Source organism: Clinocottus analis, unplaced genomic scaffold (assembly GCF_023055335.1).
Source record: "Clinocottus analis isolate CAN_PGR_092001 unplaced genomic scaffold, fCliAna1.0.p SCAF_3, whole genome shotgun sequence".
Lineage (NCBI taxonomy): Eukaryota > Metazoa > Chordata > Actinopteri > Perciformes > Cottidae > Clinocottus > Clinocottus analis.
Genome location: NW_027176042.1, coordinates 7332576 through 7349907, shown reverse-complemented (window position 1 = coordinate 7349907; position 17332 = coordinate 7332576). Strand labels below are relative to the sequence as shown.

The window sequence follows — 17332 nt, the reverse complement described above, 5'->3', positions numbered from 1 at the left end:
GCCTTTGAATATTCAGTGGGGCCCGTCCTTTGATGCGGCTCCTCTGCCTCCTTTTGTGAGTGAAGCAGCTTCATTCATTGTGACTTATGCAAAGTGATCTTTAACCTGGAGGGAAAACCACAAAGAACTCTTCAGGGACGTCTGCAAACCTCGCTACAATGGATCATGTTTTGGAAGAAAGAAAATTTTTTATTTTTTTTTTTTTTTTTAACGGCGCAAAAAGGAGCCATAGAGTTCCGTTTTACAAAGTGCAAAATCAAGACCATTGTGTTATGTCAGATTTGAAAAGACCTTTGCCACATCAGACTATAGTTTAAAACAACCTAAATGTGAATGTGTGTTGCCATCTTCATAATACTAATACATCTCATCATCTGTTGCCATGGCAGTGGTCGTAATGCTCTCAGGGCAGCTGGATTCCCTCCCCATTTTGTCTTTGAGATGTCCCTTTTTTTTATGTCAGGGAGCATTGTGTAACCTATAAAACCAATGCCCTGGTTGATTTTGTGAAGGCTGCTCGGCCAGCTGCGGGAGACATCTCATTATGTTTCCGCTCTCTGCGGCGTTCTGCGGCTCGTGTTATGCCACGTAGTCATGTGGGTTTTAAACATAGAAACGAGAGCAGGTGCAGCCGTGGACCAAGAGCGCTGGAGAGGAAACAAACGCAAACAACATGCCGTATCCTGCCTTGAAGTGCCCCGTGTCCCCGCGGACATCTGCTGTGCCATCGCTCGGCGCTCAGCTCCGCACGCGCGGCGGCCAAAACCCCAAAAGGGTTCCGACGGGACCGCTTCCTGCCGAGCGCGCTGCCATCTCCTCCTGGCCAGCAGGGGAGCGCGGGATCCTGCTGTGATAAATGGCCAGCGAGCAGCAAGGGGAGCCGAGAGGGGCTCCTCCAAGACTCCTTTGTTTAATTGCTGGTCTGCTAGCAAGTAGTACGGTTTAAACTCAGCGGGAACAATAAAAACATTTGCATCGAGTCAGTTAGGCTGCAAAACTTCCAGAGCAGCAGATGACGTCACTGCATTCAGGTTTTGATTCATTGACTTTAATCATTAAATAGCATACCCTGGAGAAGAACTCTTCACCCATATAGGTCACTGATATACTGCATCCAGGTCTCCAGTAAATAGAGGCCAACATTATGGAAAATATCTCTTCTCTATAGCTGCCCCCTCGCTCTGGAAATCTCTCCTTAAACTCATCTGAGACTGCACTGAGCTCCCACATTCAAATCAAAAATCAAAACCCACCTCTTCAGAACTGCGTTTCATGTATGACTGTGTGCGCTATGTTCTTATTGTTTGTGTTCATTTTATTTGTTTTATTATATAGCTTTTAGGATTTAAAAAAAAAAAAGTTGTGTAAAGTGACTTTGAGGATTATGATAAGCAATATATAAATCAAATGCATTATTATATATATATATTCTGTGTTTGCATCTGTGAAGTGATGCTGGTTTCATGAAGATGCAGGACAGAAGGATGAGGTTCGGTCTTGTTTTCTCCGATGCTGCGCCATCATTTCCTCATATCTCTTGCATCCCTGCACGCGAGCTCGCAGAGGAGACACGTCCGCGGTTGAGTTATGGCACTCGCGAGTGTGGCGGTGACGTCGATGATGACATTGGGTCGAAGCGGGTTTTTGACAAAATGCTTACTCGTTTCATTGGGCTCTTAAAAAAAACCTGCATTGTTCACATTTTGCCGTGCATTTATTTCAATTTAAACGCCGGTTCGCACTGAATTGGATTATTGATCAGGTTGATGGAGTCCCATAATTACGTAATTGAATCCACTGTAGCAGTCAGTCATTAATTGTTGTTACATAGTAATTGCAAAACTATCACTCATTTGTAAAATTCTCAATGACTGGCCTTTGATTTTCATAATTTGTTCACTTTCTTTTAAGCACCTCATGATGAAGCCCAATGAGCCAGATAACTGCCTCAACTAAGTCTTCTGTCTTGAAAAGGAAGCGTGGAAAGCGTTTGTATCGTGTTGATCAAGACTCCAAAATGTGGGTTCGGCTTATTGAAATACTCCCAACACAATGATGTGTCACCAGGGGAAAGGTTGACATTTAAACTCCTGCAACGTGTTATTGATCTCAGCAATCTGACAGGTACTTGTTAACCTGACACCCCACTTCCTGTTTGTGCAAAGTCGCCCCTTTGGTGCCTCTCAGACGGTTGAGATTATATTCTATAAGTCAGCTATGACTGGCTTGCATGTGGTGTGGCTGTGGTAGATGGACATTACATGGATGTACATGGACATTATATTATGTTACATATTCATGTGATTAAGCTCATTCATGAGTAGTGAATGCTAGCTACCGTGTCTGTATTAGAAACCACCGTGGAAACCACTTACGGTCTGTCCAGGTCAAATTGAATATTATTATAAGAAATGTATTTCTTTATGTCTCATGCAGATTTCCACCTCATTGACATTGGCATATTGACTACATGACAGGCAGCTTTGCTATTTACCAGCTCGCTGTTGAATCTTGTGCCTATTTTTTCACCCAGGGGTGAGGCTGTGCCGCTTTCAGACCCGTCGCGTCATCGTAGTGCTCTGAATTTGCGGGTCAGCGTGACCAGGAAGGCGTAAGCCAACACATGCTTTCCTGTTCTGTTGCGCATTCGTTTCTCATTGAGAAATCTCTTGTTCTCCATGACCGTTCCAATACGCGCTCAGCACGAGCCTCAGGTAGCCAGCCGGGATTTAGATGAGGCCGTGTTTCCCTTTCTGAAAAGATTTAAAAATGAGCAAAGCAAATTGTTAAAACATTTGTACGGGAATAATTCTGTCCCAAGCTTTTTGATCCATACGAGCAGTTTCCACTGTCTCGCTGTTGGATCTGTAATCAGTCATGACAACACAGACCCCAGGGTCTCCCAATTCCCTAGTTCAGCATGCAAACCTCATCCACGTGAAAAATTGTTAATTTGCGGAGACTCCAGATAATTCAGGTTAATCCAATTTGTTTGCAACCTCGCGCTGATCCTGTCGACAATTTTCACCTCAGCGTGATAGAACTTTTTCGCAATTTTTTCGCGACCCAGAGGGGTTCTCAATATTATCACAAGCCACCACCCTGACCTCTGTTTCACAGCATTCACAGAGTCTCATTTAACGTGAGAATCCTCCTTTTGTGCGTCATATATTTATAATATGAGCCATGACTTTTCATACATTATATAAATAATGTCATATTCATGTACACATGACCTCTATTGCTTTAGTCCATGCGGGGAGAGGGATCCTCCTCTGTTGCTCTTCGAAAGCTGTCTTCCCTTTGAATTGTTTTTTCTCAGTTTTTTTCGGGAGTTTTTCCTGATCCGATGTGAGCTCCTGGGACAAGGATGTCTTATGTGTGCAAATTGTAAAGCCCACTGAGGCAAATTTGTGATTCGTGATTCTGTTCTATACAAAATGAACTGAATGGAATTGACTTTCCCACTTCGTCCGCAGATCTCGTGTTTTCCTGGATCTTTAACGAGTACCCGACGTTTGTGAAGCAGGATACTCGCCGATTCATCTCGCAGGAGACGGGGAACCTGTACATTGCCAAGGTGGAGCCTTCAGATGTCGGCAACTACACCTGTGTGGTGACTAATACCGTCACAAAGACCCGAGTCCAGGGTCCGCCCACCCCGCTGGTGCTCCGCAGTGATGGTGAGCTCGGCTTCTGAACACGTGACCACCTGCATCACAAACATTGACCACCACATAAGCACATAAGACTGATGGAAGTGTGTCCTGGCTAACTGGGCCGCATGTTAAAGAGCCTGCTAATTACAGTGTCTTGTAATTGGGGCGTTAATTGGGGTGCAAATGTTGCCTCCTCATCGTACTTAGTTGGACTCATCAAATTCATGGATTTACAGATGATCTTCCTTCATAATGGATCTGTGTTTGCAATCAGCAAATTTTCCATTAGACCTCCATATTTTGTTCCAGGGAGATTTGAGATATATCTGGATATACTGCAGTTTATATACTACTCTCCTACTCATCTATAACCCTCTGAAGTAATACAGTGATGTGTTCTTTCAAAGTGCATTTCTCCAAAAGTACGAATTTGCATTATTTGTTGTATGTATGTATTTATTGTATATATGTATTTATTGTATTTATTATATGTACGTTTTTCATGTTGATAAGTGGACATAAAAAACACATACAATTGTGAAAAATATAAAACAGGAAGGCCGTTGGTCTCCATCTTGTGTGGAGGGTTTTGATAATCACATGGCTCTCGGCTCAACATGTGTGTACATGTAAGTTTTGCCACATTCATCATGTCTTTGGTCGGTGTTTTTCTTCTATATTTTGCATGTTTATTAACACTTAAGTGTTGGGATCAAATGGTTGATTTCATAGAGCAGTCCTGAGAATGTGTCCGTGTCCTGTCTCATTTTAAACAAGAGAGACAAACTTGCTCTGTTGCTACCTGGAAGAAGGACAAATGGCTTTGGGGAATACAAATGAAATTCAACGGATAATTATCGCCTTCTCAGCTAATTTTAGCATGTCCTTTAACACGTGGACCTGATGCTTTCGGCTGGCCTTATCAAGGCACGCCAGAGGAAAGGTCACTGCCAGCCAGGAATCTGATTGTAGGCTTCTGTCCTAGAAGAGTGTTCCTTACCATATCTAATGCAATGCCAGAAATATGAAGCCAAATGTTATGTTCACGAGCAATGTCTTAGGGTTTTTGTCTTCCAATTAATAACAGCTGAATAATTATTTTTTTTAAAACTCCCAAGAGGGAACTCAAGCCCTTATCAAATAGCTTTATGAGGCCTTTTTTCGGAAGGCATTACTAATACTATTAGTATTGGTGGTAACACTTTATTTTAATCCCCACCCCATTAAGTATGTATAAGCAGTTTATAACACACAATATTCTAAGTATTTCTAATGCTTTTGCCAACTATTTTGCTGGTGTTTTAATACCAGTCCTTATCCTGGACTACCAAGCATCCATTCATAGTTTAATGAGTTATGGATGGTTCAGAGGAGGTCTTATGTTTGTTCACAAATTGTTACATGAAATACAAATACATATTGCCACTGCATTATAATGAATTGTTAGTTGTTTTTATATTGAATATACAGGACTTTTTATGTTCTATTGCCTTGAGATGGCACCCAGTTAATGGAGTATTTTGTAAATATTTTACTGTAATTAGCTGAAGTTCTGACATAAAACAAAAATTGGGCTTTACACAGTAAGCCATTAAAGAGCAAATGTCTCATTTATGTTGTTCATATTCATGATTTGTTTTTAGCTTGTTAGTACCCATGGATTTCTGGGATTCACCAATGTTTTGTTTTATTTTTGCTCTTCTCTGAGGTAAGAGTACATTTTACGAAAGGTCAAGAAATATTAACAAGCTTAAAAAAAAACAACCTGCAAATTGTTCAACTGACGCAAGAAAACCAAGCTTTAAATTTGAGGAGCATAAAAGGATGCAAAAATATCTTAGAACACAATTCAATATATTATATGTTTTAGAATAATTATAACGATTCCATTATTAAGTCACACTATTGGTCCACCAAATTAACACGACATGACCCTTGAGGATGTTGTGAGCTCAGCTTCTGAATAGCTTACAATGCTTCTCAATTTTCATAGATTTAGATTTTCCATAATCTAGTTTTGAGGAAGAACAGTCTTTTTATCACACATTATATATAATTTCAATTAGGAATACATGTGGAAATCATTTTAGAAACGCATTGTCTCACTATCTGTGAGCCAGCATTGTCTCATAGCTTGCCTGATATGAGCGATGTTGTTTTTTTTCCACCCAATTCCCGACCACTTTTCCCACCTGCTTCCTTCCTTTCTTTTTTCATTATACCTTTATTTCACCGAGGCAGCAGGTGTAACCACAAAACATCAGCGCCACCACGGTCACGAGGAGGGGGGGGGGGTTAGCTCAGGTAAGGGGAGAGGGGGGGGTGATGGCGGGGGGCAGGTTGGCACATTAAACAGGTGTCCCCTACAAAAGGTTATGGTATGAGACAATTACCCGTCCACTTCCATCTGTCTGCCTGAAATGGGTGATAGTGCTGTGGTTACATTCCAGTATGAGACAGTTGTGATAAGGATCTGAATTAGCTTTCACAGTCACTCGGGGAGCCATCCTGATAACACATGCCTCGCCAAATCAACGGGATGAAATTGGCCTGTTTCCTCCATCTCTAGAGCTATTTGTGAAACACAGCCCTGAATTACAGCAACATGGGGAGGAGGGGGTCCGTTGCTACACTGGTGGACGAGGGGCCTTCTAAAACACCATGTTGTGCACCCCGGCTTTGGCCCCCGCGACGAGATATGAAATGACACCCATTACAAATACATTGATGTAATATACCTTAGTGTGATTTGAGTTGGAGACAAAAAACACGCACGTGCTGTCAGACACTCCAGTCTTGATTTATGAATAAATCTCTCCCAAAGCTAGAACACCAGAGAGCCCTCATTCCCTTCTTCTGCTTTATTCAGAGAGGGGTTTTTTTTTAGCAGGCACAGCAGCAATATTATAATCCACCAGAGCCGCTTCGCCGACGGTGAATGGGATGCTTTGTAGACATAGTGGCGGTACCCAGGGGGATTTTATGGGCCCGTTTTCTGGTTCATAGCTGTTAGCACTACACAACAAGATGAAACTCATCTGGATGTAAAAGCTCAAACCGGCTGTGAATTCTCAAAGATGTTTTTTGTTTTTTTTTGGTGTTGTTTTTTCTCCCATTCAACAGCAGCTTGTTGCGCGTCCACTGGAGAGCTGTGTTTCGGCTTCGTTTTCTCATTATTTCCAATGGGGGAGTGTTCTGTGACGGCGCTCAGAGCGCGGCGCTTTTTTTCTTCTTCTCCGCAGCTCAGATTGCACGGCATTGGAAGTTGAAAAACATTTCAGTTTCTGGTAAAAAACAAAAAAGAAGAAAAGACAGCTCGACTTGAAAATAGTTTTTTTTAGAAGCTGTGTAGCAACAGCAGAAGCCACAGCTTGTGTTTATATTATCTTTTTTTTTGATGGGGGGGGTTTTCAGCTGAAGTTCCGAATCAAAAATACAACTTTTTCTTTTCTCTTTGCACGAACACTCATTTGCATTTCTCTTTCAGGTGTGATGGGTGAATACGAGCCAAAGATTGAAGTTCAGTTTCCAGAGGTCGTTCATGTTGCCAAAGGATCCACTGTGAAGCTGGAATGCTTCGCTCTGGGAAAGTAAGCGCCCACTCTTTAGTGTCAGGCTCAGCATGCTCAATCACATATGAAAGACGAAATATTACCAGAAAAGTGCTGGGATATATATATATATATATATATATATATATATATATATATATATATATATATATGAAATCTCTGTTTTTGTGTTTCATGCCGCTTTGCCGCTTTGCTGCACTGCTCGTGTGTTTCAAGTTGCACATCTAAGAAATTGAAATCCACGTGCTGTAGTGTAAACCTCTTCAGTTAGAATACTAGGATTTGTTAGACAGTGTAAAGGATAATATGCTATTATTTAGATTACTAAATAGACCTTTACTATACATTTTATATCCCCTTAAAAATGACTTATGGCTGTTACAATATATAATAAATCAAGTGAGAAGTAGAGTCATTGTCTCACAGACTTCTATACAATCAGACTTCTTTTTGCAGCCAGAGGAGTCGCCCCCTGCTGGCCATTAGCAGGAATGCATGTTTAAAACAGTCTTGGCTTCACTTTTCAGAAAAGTTGATGACTGGTGTAACCAATTATTCCCCAACATCTTTAACTTAATGCTGTCTTTGGTTCAACCCTAATTTTGCAACATAATTTATTTTTTTCTGAGTATGATGAGGACGGTATGAGGACATGTTTAATACATGTACTGACACGGTTCACTTTTAGCCAATTCAATTCTTTGTCCTACAATAATTAATACATCACTAGAATCTTAAAAATTGTATTGAGTTTACAGAAATAGTAGATGATTTGAATTCATCAAAAATGCACATGTTGACGGCTTAGTCTACCTACGAGCAGGAAATAATTCAGAGAACTTGTGAAAAGCTGTCACTTCAGATGGTTCAAGTCCCTCATCCCTCTTCTCACAGCCCGGTCCCGTCTATAAACTGGAGGAGAGTGGACGGTGTACCCTTCCCCAGGAAAGTGGACATGAGGAAAGCCAGCGGCGTCCTGGAAATTCCGTACTTCCAGCAGGAGGACGCCGGCACGTACGAGTGTGTGGCGGAGAACTCCAGGGGATTGAACACAGTGAAAGGGAAGCTCTCCTTCTACGGTAGGTGGTTCTGACATGCATGAATATTTGACCGCCGTGCACCACATCTGTCAAACCTGCTCAGACTAAAAAGGCAGCAAAAAAGCAGACACAACTGGTCTTACAAAGCAGTCGGCTGGGATCGGCAGAAGCGCGTGTCGTGCGCGCGAGGACGCAGGCTGGTTTTAACGGCACATCAAAATGATTAAAGGCTGTCAGCCATGATGCCTCTAATATTTTGATCCAGATTAAAGGAGTGATGGGGATGATGCTGAGCCCTTGGACACGACCTTGTTGGTGAGCCCTGTATTGGGCTCCACCAGATGGCATCGTGATTGACGTCCAACTTGACTGGAGATTAAAGCTGGTAAACGTACTATACATAGGCCCGTGGCACATATGTCAGGGACATAATCTGCACAGCAGCATCTGGATCGACAGGAAGGGGGTTAGTAGTTCCATTTATTGTTGCTGATGAGCCGCCCCCCTCCAGTAGTTACACCTATTGAGATATGAGATGATGACTCATATGAGTCATGATGGAAAAAAACGAAAAAGCTTTTGATGGAAACCTTAATCTGTTCACACAGTAAAGATGTCCTGCCTAGATTGGGTATTTTATTTTATTAATAATAATCTTTTAGATTCAACTAAAAATCTAAATTTAGAGCTAAGTATATATATATATATATATATATATATATAGATATAGATATAGATATAGATACATGTATATATATAGCATTGCATTCACTGTATATTGTATTATTGTTCTAATATTGTACTACAGTGGATCAGAGCAGCTCAATATTGTAATTTGATAGGTTTGATATTATTGGAATTAACCTTCAAGTTAAAGTTGTGTCATTTCATTGTTCCTATTAGGACACTTGTACGATTCAACTTCCACTGACTCATAACTTTCTCTCTTTTTCCTCCAAGTCACATGGATGACTCCATGCAGGGAAGTCCTATCTTACGAAACTAGCTTTAATTATCTTTGGAGGGAAGTAATATTTCCCATGTGCTCTCCCAAAGGCTACGTCTGTAACACGACTTGGCATGCAAGCATTTGATTGGCTGGAAGAGAGGGGCCTACCTGAAGCTTCTGCTTGATATGTGGCACCAACTGTTGAAACCAAACCTTTACCCTCATGATTTTGAGTTAAAATATGACAGTGGAGCATACGATTCAGAAGTATCTTGTGACTTATGAACACTGGAGTGAAACTCGGGGACAACGAAAAGAATCCTAAATAATGTCTGTCGATCCAGACTGTAAAATAATCAAACTTAGCGACCCTCCGTGACCATAAAACCTTTTCATAATCACGAATGAACGACATGAATGAACGGGAGAAACGCTGCCGTCCCGCGGACGTGCTTGGAATAATCGTGCCGGCAGTCTGGATCTGTCCAGGCCGTGAGCTTGCTCTCTGAACAATCTGTGGATTTTCCTCCCACCTCGACCGCCCTCTGCTTGCCTCCCTCTGATTCTCCCCACTTCAGGTCGTGCTGTGTCAGCCGTCAAACGTAACTCATTTGGGGCATTAAACAATTTGCCATGATTTACAACAGTCCTGGAGGCCCTTCGCCTCGCTCGCTCCCAACAGCCCCGGGAGCACGCTGTGATCCACCAATGCTTGATTTGTCCCTCTGAGCTGAGGCTCCTCTCTTCATTTTGATGTGTTTTGTCAGTCTCCATCCCTCCCTTTCTCTCTCTCTCTCTGTATCTCTCTCTCTCTCTCTCTCCTGCTGTCTGCTGCCAGGTGATAAAAATCAGTAATCTTATTTTGAACTCCCTTTGAATTAAGCCTTTGAGACATTCGTCAGCAGTGTAAGCCAATGGGGGAATCGATAAGGGTGTCTCTTGTGCATCCAAGCAGGCCGCAGTGACCGGGGCTTTTTGTTAGAAATAGAAGACATGAAGGTGTTACTTTACGGTCACTCGAAAGCATTCTCACACTTCATGATGCGGCCGCGAGTCCCACTAATGCAGTAGGAATGGGGTCGGAGTGTGTTTTGGATATGAAGGAGCTGCGTTTCCAATTTAAAATGTTTCCGTCTTTTCTGGACTGAAACCAAGACAGAAATTCAATAACTGCATTGGAGCTTTAGCAGCTTCAATCACACTTCCATTCAAACCCGCGGTGGAATTAGATTCATTGCATCTTCATGCAACAGAAGTTCTCCTCAGTTTGGGTGCAATTGGCCACCATCTTTCTTGATTCTGTATTGGAAGCGGTGCTCAACTACACTCAAGGCAGAGACGAGGACTCTTGTTCAATTTCCATCCCTGAAAGAAACGCTCGGGGAAAAGAAATATAAAAGAAATGTGCTTTTGCTCCCTTGTTGAAGTCGATATCGCTCGTCGGGGGGAAGTAAATGTGAAGCTGTGACAGGTCAGTCTCCCCCTCCCTCGTTGTATTCACGTCTGTGTTTCTGCAGACTTCGCCGCTGCATTATCTCTCAGTAATTTCACCGATAAGGCAAATTCCCATCTTCCCCTCCTCCTTCAGCCACTTGACGTTTGTTCTGATTGTCTGTGCGCCTCGGCCCCCGGCGCCGGCAGCGATGGGCTGCCGGCTCTCATTCGGTAAGCGTTGACTGAGAGTCGATATGTTGGCAGCCGGGCGAAGGGATGGAGTGAGGGACCCTGTCAGCGAGAAGAAGAAAAAAACACTACGACTACAATGCAGTCCGGGAAGGTGCAGTGGGTGGGGCGGCTCAACCATGCTCTGATGGAGGATTGCGGTAGAATGGGCGGATGTAACGCTAAATGATGAGGATGCTGCAGTAACTTCCTGCCGAGCCCCCTCCCTGTGAGCTCTTTTTTAAACACTCACACCTCAAAGACTTCCGCAGGTGGTAGTAAAGCTGAAATAGATTTTTTTTTGTTTTTAAATTCTTGATTTTCTCTGTGAGATTAAAAAAAAAGAATCCAGATGTACTTAATTTTCAAAACCATCTACTTTTATCATAAATTGGAGGTGGGTGGCAGATAGTTTAGTAATAGCATCGCTTATGCCCTCTAAAGACTGTAAAGGGGCAGGTGGTGTGCCGTGTGCAAACACCATGAATGTGATGTTCTACAGCGTGAAACTGCTGTTGCTGGGAAATCAAAAAGCATCAAAGAGCAGTATGGAAGCTCTTCAGAAGCTGAACACAGGCCATATCATCCGAGGGTTTTTGCAGTCTTCGCTCGGATCAATGGCACAATAGTATTTATTTAATAGTCCATTCATTAGTTGCTCCAACTCAAATTTGAAACCATGGAAATAGAATTGGCCAATCCCAGAAATCAAAGGCTCGTCAGAAAATAAGGACAAATCGTAAATCCATAAGAATAAATCTGTACCTGCATGAGGCCCAAAGTCTTTCCTTTGTAGCCGCATAAACAACAGAAGCCTCAACTTTCTGTCAAAGGGAAACCGTCACCCTTTTTTCTCTGTTTTCACGGCAACAGCACAGCATCAGCGGTAACAAACCCAGGCAACCTTGTGCCGCCGCCGAAGGAGGGGGGACCTCACAAGGCCTGTAGTACATCACACGATCCACAAATACTAATTGTGTCTCTGACACTGGAAGGACTGTGCTGTGAAATCCACGCAGGTCTACAACACAAGTACACAAGGCCGCGCAAAACGCCCCCATCTGGTCCCCGCACAATCTGAAAATACAATATAAAAATCGACGGTTCTTTTACTAGATATGTGTACTTTAGATTTGGTACAATATATATATACGGAAAAGGTTGTGGGAAAAAACATATACTTTTTTGATATATGTTCAACCTGACTTTACACCAATTCGGTTGAATGGCCCATATATACAGTGGTGTAGTCCAGGGTATACGGCGTATACCCACTTATTTTTCAGTCCGCATTGTGTAAAACCACTTCTCAATATATTCTCATATATATATATATAATGTGCGGGTAATCATTTGCAGTGATTTTATCGCCGGGTTATCCCGCCTCACTCAAAGGCAAAATACATATAGTCAAAGCCAATTAGAGGAGGAATTTGTACCGTTATTGAAAAGCCACGACAAAGGTCAGTCTATGAGAGTGGCATTAAGGTGGAGATCTGCGGAATGGAAAAAGTCCGGTCGACCATTACTCTTGTCCCGCCACCGGCCTTGTCTGATATAGGATGATGGTTGCTTGACCTACACATCATCCAGAATGCACGGAGCATTACGCAGAGGGAGCTTTACTGATCCAGTGTTATGGAGCGCTTTTTTTGGGAGGGGGCTCAATCATTAACTAGCCCTGAGTTACTCAGCGAGAATCAATTCTCCTCCTGTATAATTTTACCATCAGATTGGATCGAATGCAGCGTTTTTATGGTACCAGAAACCACCCATCATGTATATATGTCTGGTTTTCATCATTTTCGTTAACTTCATTCCTTAAACTGGGAGCAATAAATGAGGGGATATAATAATTCCCATATTTATCCATATATTTGTGTGTGTGTGTGTGTGTGTGTTTGTGTGTGTGTGTGTGTGTGTGTGTGTGTGTGTGTGTGTGTGTGAACTCGTCTAAAAGTTATTGTGGGGACCTAAATCTGACAACACACTCACACACTTGTGGGCATTTGCTAGGATTAGGCTGGTAGCAGGTACGGTTCGGGTAAGTCTCCAGGAAGTGATGTGTCACGTCAAATGTCCTGCTGCTTCAACTCCTCTCTCCTCGGCTCCTTAGTCCCGGCTGCATTAGGTGGGAAGAAGGAAAAGTAATCAAGGATGTACAAGACTGAGGAATGAGACAGGCCCCAGAAATAATGTATGCATATGCAGCCTGACACACAGAAGAAGAAACAAAGTACATAAAGCTCTCGTTTACTCGATGGAAAGCCTCTTTGCTTTGATCATGTGGTAATTAATTGAAGGCGACTTTGATAAGCAGAAAAAAAAACATCTATTCATAAGTCGACACATTATGTTCACTCTAGCATGTTCTCCCCCCGTGTTCCCTCCAGCCCCTCCTCATCTCATCGAGAAACCTCAAGACGCCCAGAAGCTCATCGACGACTCGTTGGTGTGGGAGTGCAAAGCCACGGGGAAGCCAAAGCCTTCTTACAGGTGGATGAAAAATGGAGAGAACCTGGAGCCCGCAGAGGTGAGATCTGCCGCCGTCTTTAGAACTGAGGACAAAGTTGCCCTCCCAAGGTCAGACTTCAGACAGCAGCCGACTCTGAATGAAGAGCGCGAGCTGTGCTCCACTGTGCTCCACTGTGCTTGTTGGTTCAAGCTTTGTCGACTAATTAGCATGCGCTTTTGTCCTCCTCGTCACAACACAACGTCTTCCTGTGCAGCAATGCGCTGTGCGATTCACTGCCTTGCAAAAAAAAAAAAAAAACGCATTCACTCTGAGGGGGACTGGACTGTGTCTGCTCTGCTTTGCTGCTGTGCTGAGAGTATTTCATGCTCCTCTGGAAAGCACAGTGATGTAAGGGCTACCCTAATCGTCTGTTAAATCTCTCTTTGCCAAGTGCTGGTATTAATCCTGGGCCACCAAATGTGGAAAAAGTAAAGTCCTCCATATAAACACTGTACATCCTCCCTTTGTTCCCGCTCCCTGCCGTCGCTGAATTCCCATTATGTATTTAATGAAGAGCGATGAGCCTGGCGTTGGCTCCGGCCCGCCTACTTGTGCATCGAACTTTAACTTGTTGGCATTTGAAGAAGAAGAAAAAAACAGAAAGAAAAAAAAAACACGATTCCATATTCCTTCGTCATATTAGATTATTAATACATCGTATCATTTAGCCAGGTTGTTTGCGGAAGATTGATTGGACACTGAGGCACAGCTTGCACCTGATAAATAAACAGGCATTATGTTAATTTGCTTAATTATGCACACCAGAGGATATCGATCAGTTGAATGTAGTACATGTCGTTTGAATGAACCCAGTCTGCCGTTGCTGTTACCAGAGGCAACACACACAAAATAAAAAAAAAACGGCACAGTTGATAATCAACAATCTGTTTTGCCAATGGCTTTCATTCTATCAAAACCTCTTATTAGGTAACAATATTCTGTTTCTTTGACAGTCCACCTGTTTTGTCTGCGTGGGAAAAAAAAAAATCTTTGCCGCTTTCGCCTATGAAAGAAATAACCACGAGTTCTGCTTTATACTTGTTATGGAAGTCACAAACACGTCTGAACATCTGGGTTCAGAACAACATCCGTATAGCCGCGCACAGCTCGACTCCTCCAGGAACTGCGTCTGGCTTATCACTGCGAAACGAGTTACCGTTTCCGCCATCCACCATGGAAATAACCGCCAGTTCTGCTTTATACTTGTTGTGTTTATTCCACATTCGTCAGAACATCAAACTCCATGGTGTCTGGGTTCATAATATTATCTGTAGTCCCACAACAGCGTCCGAATGAAGCCGCTATCAGCGCTCCTTTAAGGCAGAAGTTTGATTTAGCACCGACACGATGGCGGTGACGGTGGGCGGAGCTTCTCAATGCTGATTGGCTGACGCAACTTTGCGTCACACTATTTTTTTACCGGAGTGGGGAAACTTTAACTCGCGCAAATTCTCGCCGCGTCCAAAGCGTCATCCGCGTCTTCGCAACCTATCGCATCAGTGCATTGACTGTGCATGTAATGTACTGGCGCGAATAATTCACGCCGCAATGGAAGTGGGATTAAAGGTTACAACGACTGTGTTTTCTCCCCCTTACCCTTAACATAAATATAATATATGGATATATTCAGAACGGATGGGTGAATGGATTAATCAGCCAAGGTGTTACATTGTTTGAAATGCCACCATTAACCACAGTGGCTTAATGAGTGGAAGAAGGAAAGGTCAATGATGTAAAGGAGCAGTGGGGAGAGGACGCGTCATTTGTTGTTATTTATTACGGCGAATCAATTGAGACCTTTCTGATTGTATAGTTCACTGGGACCTGTTTCTGCTGACAGCTCGAGAAGTTTGAGCAACAGCAATAAAGAAATCAAAGTTTCTTTCATCTTTACCGCTCTCTCTGTTGAGAGTTGTTGTATTTATTCCCAGATTTGTTCATTTAGGTTATTTATTACATTTCGTAGGTATAACTGACAGACGTTTAACTCGATCATATCAATGGCATCCATACTCTGGATATACTTGCTTATATTTGACAAAGGGTTTAACCTGAGCCAGGCCATACAGCAACGATACAAAAAAAAACAATAATAATATATCTACTTTTTATACTTTTTGGTCAGTATACGGAAGCTCAGGTATCGCAAGTGAGTTAATGGAAGGGGAACATCTCAGGCCATATCTATTGCTGGGCAAATTGACTATACGGGACAGTAGATTTCTGGGTAGTCATGATATATATAGCTGAGTATATGTGCATTCAATTATTCAATGTCAGTCATGTAAAATATTGAAGAGCTCCAACTATTTCTAGTGTTTCCCTCTAATAATAGTACCTCTCAGACTGGTTCTACAATCATTGGGCTCTTCGTTGGACAGCCGGTTGACATGCCGCTGCGCTCAGCCCTTATGGATTATGAGACTCCTGTTGTTTTTGCGATGCTTTGTATTACTTCTATGTGTGAAAATAGCAAAGGGTTTATTGGAATGATTCTTTTTCTCGTGGCTGTTTTCATCCCAAGGACCTCACTCTCTGCTGCGTTATTGACAATGGCTGCAGGATTAAGTGGCTGTGCAATTAAAGGGGGAACTCCACCGTGAAACCGGATCAATCCATTTGAGTCCGTGAGGGACCGCCATACGCTATTAGGACTTCAATGTTAAACTGATAGTACTGTCATTTTGAGGCGCTTCATTTCCATTTGATTTTGGTGCGGAAATATGCTTTTGACTGCAGTACATTTAGTTCATAACTTTAGTTTCTAGCTATTTCAGATCAGAATCATAATTTGGTTTATATATATATATATATATATATATATATATATATATATATATATATATATATATATATATATATATATATTAGGCTAGGCAAGTTAACGTGTTAATATCGCGTTAACTTTTCAATCGATTAACAGCGTTACTTACTTAATCATGCGTTAACTGCATTTTTTTTTAATTTTGGGGGCTTTTACTTTAAAGGCAATTATTGTAGGTGCTCGCTCCCGCTTCCGTAGCCTCAACCGGATGATTTGCCGCCTTGAGCCTGACGCGAAAGTACGTCTTGTTCTGTAGTTTCTGTTCTCAGCTGCCGCAGTCGCTCCCCTCTCAAAGCTTCACAGGCGGTCAGTCTACTGTCAGGCTCGCGCTGCAGGCTCAGTGTCCACATTAATCTTTCCATCGAGTAAACATTAATCGCGCGTGCGCAAAGCCGCCGCTGATACCTGTCAGCTGTCCTTCACAGCCAACACAGACTTTTCTCACTGAGGAAGAAAAACTGAACTGAAAACATGAAAAGCACGTATTGCTTTTGAATAAAGTGAATCAATTGCTGGTCTTTAACATACATCTTTAAGGTAAGCAACAAACTGAACATGGACAAAAGAAGGAGTGGCTTGTCCCTCACAGGGACCCTTACTACTGAAGATTCATAAACTCTATATGTATGTATGCTAACTTGCTGTTGCTCCAGAGTGCTGATATATTGTTCTAATAACATTACTTTAAAATAAAAGCGTACAATACATTAGGTTTTACTTTATTATTGAATTTAATGAGATTAATCGCAGAAAAATCATGCGATTAATCAGTTTAATTTTTTTCAACTTATATATATATATATATATATATATATATATATATATATATATATATATATATATTGTTTTGAAGAGGAGCTACTATTGCATTCAGTGTATTTCCTCCAGGAGATGAAAGCAGATGGCGGAAGTTTCTAGAAACAGACAGGAGTACCGGCACGGGAGCAAGGCCATGTGCTGTGGTGGACAGTATTCTGCTTTTCCTCTGTGCTGGTACTCCTGTCTGCAGTTAGCATGCCCCCAGGTTGTAGAAACAATCTACTGTAAGTAATGCGCTGAATATGGATAAGTACCTCATACAACCTCACTTCAAAACACTGGAACTTTAAGT

The 17332-nt window shown here is 42.2% G+C and overlaps 1 protein-coding gene across 1 annotated transcript in view; it reads left to right on the top strand.

The window, feature by feature from the left end:
* The window catches only part of cntn4 (contactin 4), a 138560-nt gene that overhangs the window by 74351 nt on the left and 46877 nt on the right, over window positions 1–17332 (top strand). The window contains exons 6-9 of the mRNA XM_068593867.1: window positions 3480–3683; window positions 7147–7249; window positions 8126–8310; window positions 13276–13415. Coding sequence (XP_068449968.1) covers window positions 3480–3683; window positions 7147–7249; window positions 8126–8310; window positions 13276–13415 — 632 coding nt within the window. The remainder of the gene's footprint in view (window positions 1–3479; window positions 3684–7146; window positions 7250–8125; window positions 8311–13275; window positions 13416–17332) is intronic.